Genomic DNA, 3,826 nt, shown 5'->3' on the forward strand with positions numbered 1-3,826 from the left:
TGTCCTGCAGCTGCTAGAAGGTCCACTGAGGAACCGAAGGGTCAGGGCAGAGGTCAGAGGTCAGCCTGATCTCTGGTCCCCAGCTGGAAGAACTGAAGGGAGTTTGATGGGTTATGGATCCAGATTATTAAATGCAGATGTTTTCTGGTGATTTTTAACTCTGATCGTCATGGAGATCGGTGAAGCGCTCGTCCGTCGTTGCCTGAATGTTGGGTTGATTGGACTCTTGTTGCCAGATGAGTTGCTGACTGTAAACGTTGCGATGTCTCTGCAGCTTGTTGTGGATGAACAGATAAAGAAAGCAGCAGTTCCTCCTGCAGCCAGGCCTCAGGTTCAGCAGCTAGCTACTAGCAGCTAATGAGGGCTAATCCGGGAGGCGTAGCCGCCCAGCTAGCTGCTGATATCATGAGGTCAGACTGACATCACAGGAAGCTAATAGTGAGAATAAATCCTGATTGTTTCTGTGGAGAATCAGCCACTATTCATCAGAGAAACTTCCCAGCATGCCGTTCTTCACACTGTTATCAATAACTCATCTTGTTTCTGGAGCTGCAGCATTTTTAGCTCCAGGTTAGTGAACAGCTGCTCGGGTTAGAGAGCGGCGCTCTGAGAAACGCTGTCTCTGGTTACCATGGCGATGGCAAGACAGGTCACTCCTCTGAACACGATGCAGCGTTCATTGATCTGAGAGACGAAGGAAGGCTTTAAGTTTTATTAGCATTAAATAACATTTAATGTCAGAGGAACGTTAACTGCCACACAGCGTTGCTATGGCGACGAACAGGTTAAACTTCATTGTTCTGTCCTGGATCAGAAATATACATACAACCACTACCTGGAAAACCTGGAAACCCTCCTCTGACCTTCTCTTAGCACAGAAAGAAATGAAACTGGACCTGATATAAACTGTAAAAACAAAGAAATATTAATAAAACAAAAGTCAAACAGTGAGAATAAATGAACCAGACGTCTGGGTCATAACAACGATGTGTTTCCATGATTCATGTTTGATCGTTACAACATCTGGAGCAGCAGCAAACGCTGAGACAAAAATCGACTCCAACCGTCTCAGATAACTCCTGATTCAGAACGCTACTGGTTTCTCTACTGGTTTCTCTACTGGTTTCTCTACTGGTTTTAACATCTTTCCGTTTCCATGGAGATTCCTTACAGTCAGAAGAATACAGCTTAGAGCCCTGCTCTCCGTCTGTCAGTAAACGCCTCACTGCCGAGCTGAGTGGGGTGACCTGGTGACCTCTGACCCTCCAGGAGAGGTCGTCTGTCCCGTTTCNGTCGCGGCGCAGCGACTCGTTCAGGTCCTCCTGGCTGCGGTAGCTGAAGCTCTGGATGGCCTCCGTGACGCCGCGCAGCGAGCTGTAGATCTCCTCGGCGTTCATGTTCTCCGTGTCGTACTCCGTCACGCTGCCGAGCACAGAGGCGGAACGGTCGTAAGAAGATGCAGCTGGAGCAGAAACACGGCCACCGGTCCGCATGCGTGCGCAGTGTTTCTGCTGCCGGTCCGGTCCAAGCGTGCCGACGTGTCGCTGAGCGACGCCTTCTGCAGCGACGCTCAGTGACAAACAGAACAACTGGACTCGGTCTACCTGGGTGAAAAGGCTCGGCGCAGGGCCCTGAGGCCGGGGGCGGCGGGGACGCACTGAGGCAGGGGGGCAGCAGGGGGCGCAGCGGGGAGCAGCCCGTCGACCCCCCAACCCCACAAACGACTGTAGCAGCAGGAAGGAAGGATGGAGGAGAGGAGGAAACCAACGAGAGGAGGCAGGGCAAGGACGGAGAGAGAGGAGAGGCAAAAAGAGTCTGAGCTGAGAGGTTCAGGTTAGAGGACAGATCTGCTTCCTGCTGACGGATCCAGAGGTTCTGACTAGCGGCATGCCGATCGATCGGCCACCGACCATAATTGTCCGATTTCCGTGAAAAGGTGTATGATTGGTGATCGCCGATCACTTTCTTGTTGCCGATCACCTGCATCTCAGACTTTGCGCCCTGCAGCTGCCAGCGTTTCTCCTGCGTGCTGCAGCAGCAGATCCTAAGCGATGCCCAGAGTGAATAGGAACGTTTGCGTGTGGCGACAGAAAAACACCTCGGAGGTGAAGCTCGTCAAAATGCATCAACACAACTAATCTAATATGACATTTAAAAAGCAAACACTTGACGGAGGGTTGTAAGTTATCGAGGTTCATTGCAGGAAAAAGACACCCAGAGCGATCAGACAGCAGGTAAAGCAGCGCACAGCTACCAACACTCACCTGGAAGAGCACGATGGTTAGACAGCTAATAACCTGAAAATAATCTTACTCATCAAGCTGGATGGCTCTGCTCTCGCTGTTGGACCGCCGCCACTCGGCGCTCCACCTGACGGTGAACTCTCACACCGACCGTCTGCTTAAAGCTGCAGGATGTAACTTTAAAAAGTTCTTATATATGTATTAAAACGTTCGCTGTCCTGGCATGAGAGATAATCTGTGAAAAAAAATTTAAATAAAAGATGTAGCTGCTCTCCAGATGTTCTGTATAATTACACCGCTCGGTCAGAAAGCAGCTAGCCATGCTATGCTATCAGGCAGGTAGATCTAGTAACAGGGTAAATTGTTTTAATGCAACTTGCATTTGACTTTGAATGAATGTTTCATTTTTTACTTGACATTATTTGATACAGCAGTGAGATGTATTTGACTTTATGTCTAATTTAGGCTTTGAGAGCCTTACTGTTAAATATTTTATTACAGGTTTTTCTGCTGTCTTTTTGACTGAATACTTTATGCATAGGCCTGCAGGTATTTTATGTTTTTGTCTAAAGTAGGCGATTTCATGGTTCCGTTTTGCCAGATCTCATAGCAGCATTCATACCTAAAGAGAAACATTAACAGCCGATCAACGTGATTGGTATCGGCAGGAAAAAACCTGATCGGAGCATCCTGAGGTTCTGACCTTTTGGATTCGGAACGGTTCCGGCGGTTCTGATGGAAAACTTTTCACTTCCATCAGGATCTTCGCTCTCAGCAGGTGTCATCGCTCCATTACGATTTTTAGCTTAAAGTTGATGATTTCTACGCGAGTTTATGGTAGCAATGGCCGCTGCCACCTGTGGATGGACCATCATGGAACCAGAACCCCTGGTGGGTCGGTAACAGAACGCCTCGCAGCCAAGGTTCTCCAGGACCAGCAGGCAGGTTTGGTGGTGACAGAACCGGCCGCGGTCCGGTCGCTTCCTACCTGGGAGACAGGCCGCCGTGGGAGCAGTTGGTGGGGGAAGTGAGCGGGCTGGACCTGCTGGGGGCGTGGCGCGGCGCCGTCCGGCCCACCGTGTTGCTGGGAGACCCCTGGAGAACAGAAGCAGAAGCTGAGCTTGAATAGGCCTGGACCGGGTTTGGAGGTTCTGGAGGGACTCACCACGCCGCTGCTGCTGTTGCTGGAGTTCTTGAGGTGGCTGTGCAGCAGCTTGGTGGCGCCGTCCTGGAAGGTCTTGGGCAGCGCGCCCAGCAGCATGGTGAACTCCGGCGTGTTCAGCTCAAACAGCGCGATCAGAACCACCTGGGCCGCCTGCACACAGAACCAGAACCGCTTACTGATCCCCGGTCAGCAGAACCAAACCTGCAGAGGAACCTCCGTCAGAACCAGAACCTGGCACATTCCTTGGATCAGAGCAGGAGAACTGGGCCAACAGAACCTCGAGAAGTTCTGGTGTCAACTCGGCTCTGGGTCTCCAGGAATCTTCTCCAGTTCTGCCGGGTTCTGCCCAAACGCAGGTCAACCAGCGTACTGAGGTCTAGAACCTGATCTGGATACACCTGGTGGATCTGGTCTGCCC

At 51.1% G+C, this 3,826-nt stretch overlaps 1 protein-coding gene across 1 annotated transcript in view; it reads right to left on the bottom strand.

The window, feature by feature from the left end:
• Positions 1-3,750, bottom strand: part of LOC103130235 (CLIP-associating protein 1) — a gene marked incomplete at its 5' end in the record, with an annotated part of 12,550 nt that extends 8,800 nt beyond the window's left edge. The window contains 5 exons of the mRNA XM_016665763.1: positions 1,273-1,422; positions 1,605-1,724; positions 3,232-3,338; positions 3,409-3,525; positions 3,610-3,750. Of these exons, the coding sequence (XP_016521249.1) occupies positions 1,273-1,422; positions 1,605-1,724; positions 3,232-3,338; positions 3,409-3,525; positions 3,610-3,750 (635 nt within the window). The remainder of the gene's footprint in view (positions 1-1,272; positions 1,423-1,604; positions 1,725-3,231; positions 3,339-3,408; positions 3,526-3,609) is intronic.
• Between the last annotated feature and the right edge of the window lie 76 nt (positions 3,751-3,826).

Source organism: Poecilia formosa, unplaced genomic scaffold (assembly GCF_000485575.1).
Source record: "Poecilia formosa unplaced genomic scaffold, Poecilia_formosa-5.1.2 Scaffold617, whole genome shotgun sequence".
NCBI classification, from domain to species: Eukaryota; Metazoa; Chordata; class Actinopteri; order Cyprinodontiformes; family Poeciliidae; genus Poecilia; species Poecilia formosa.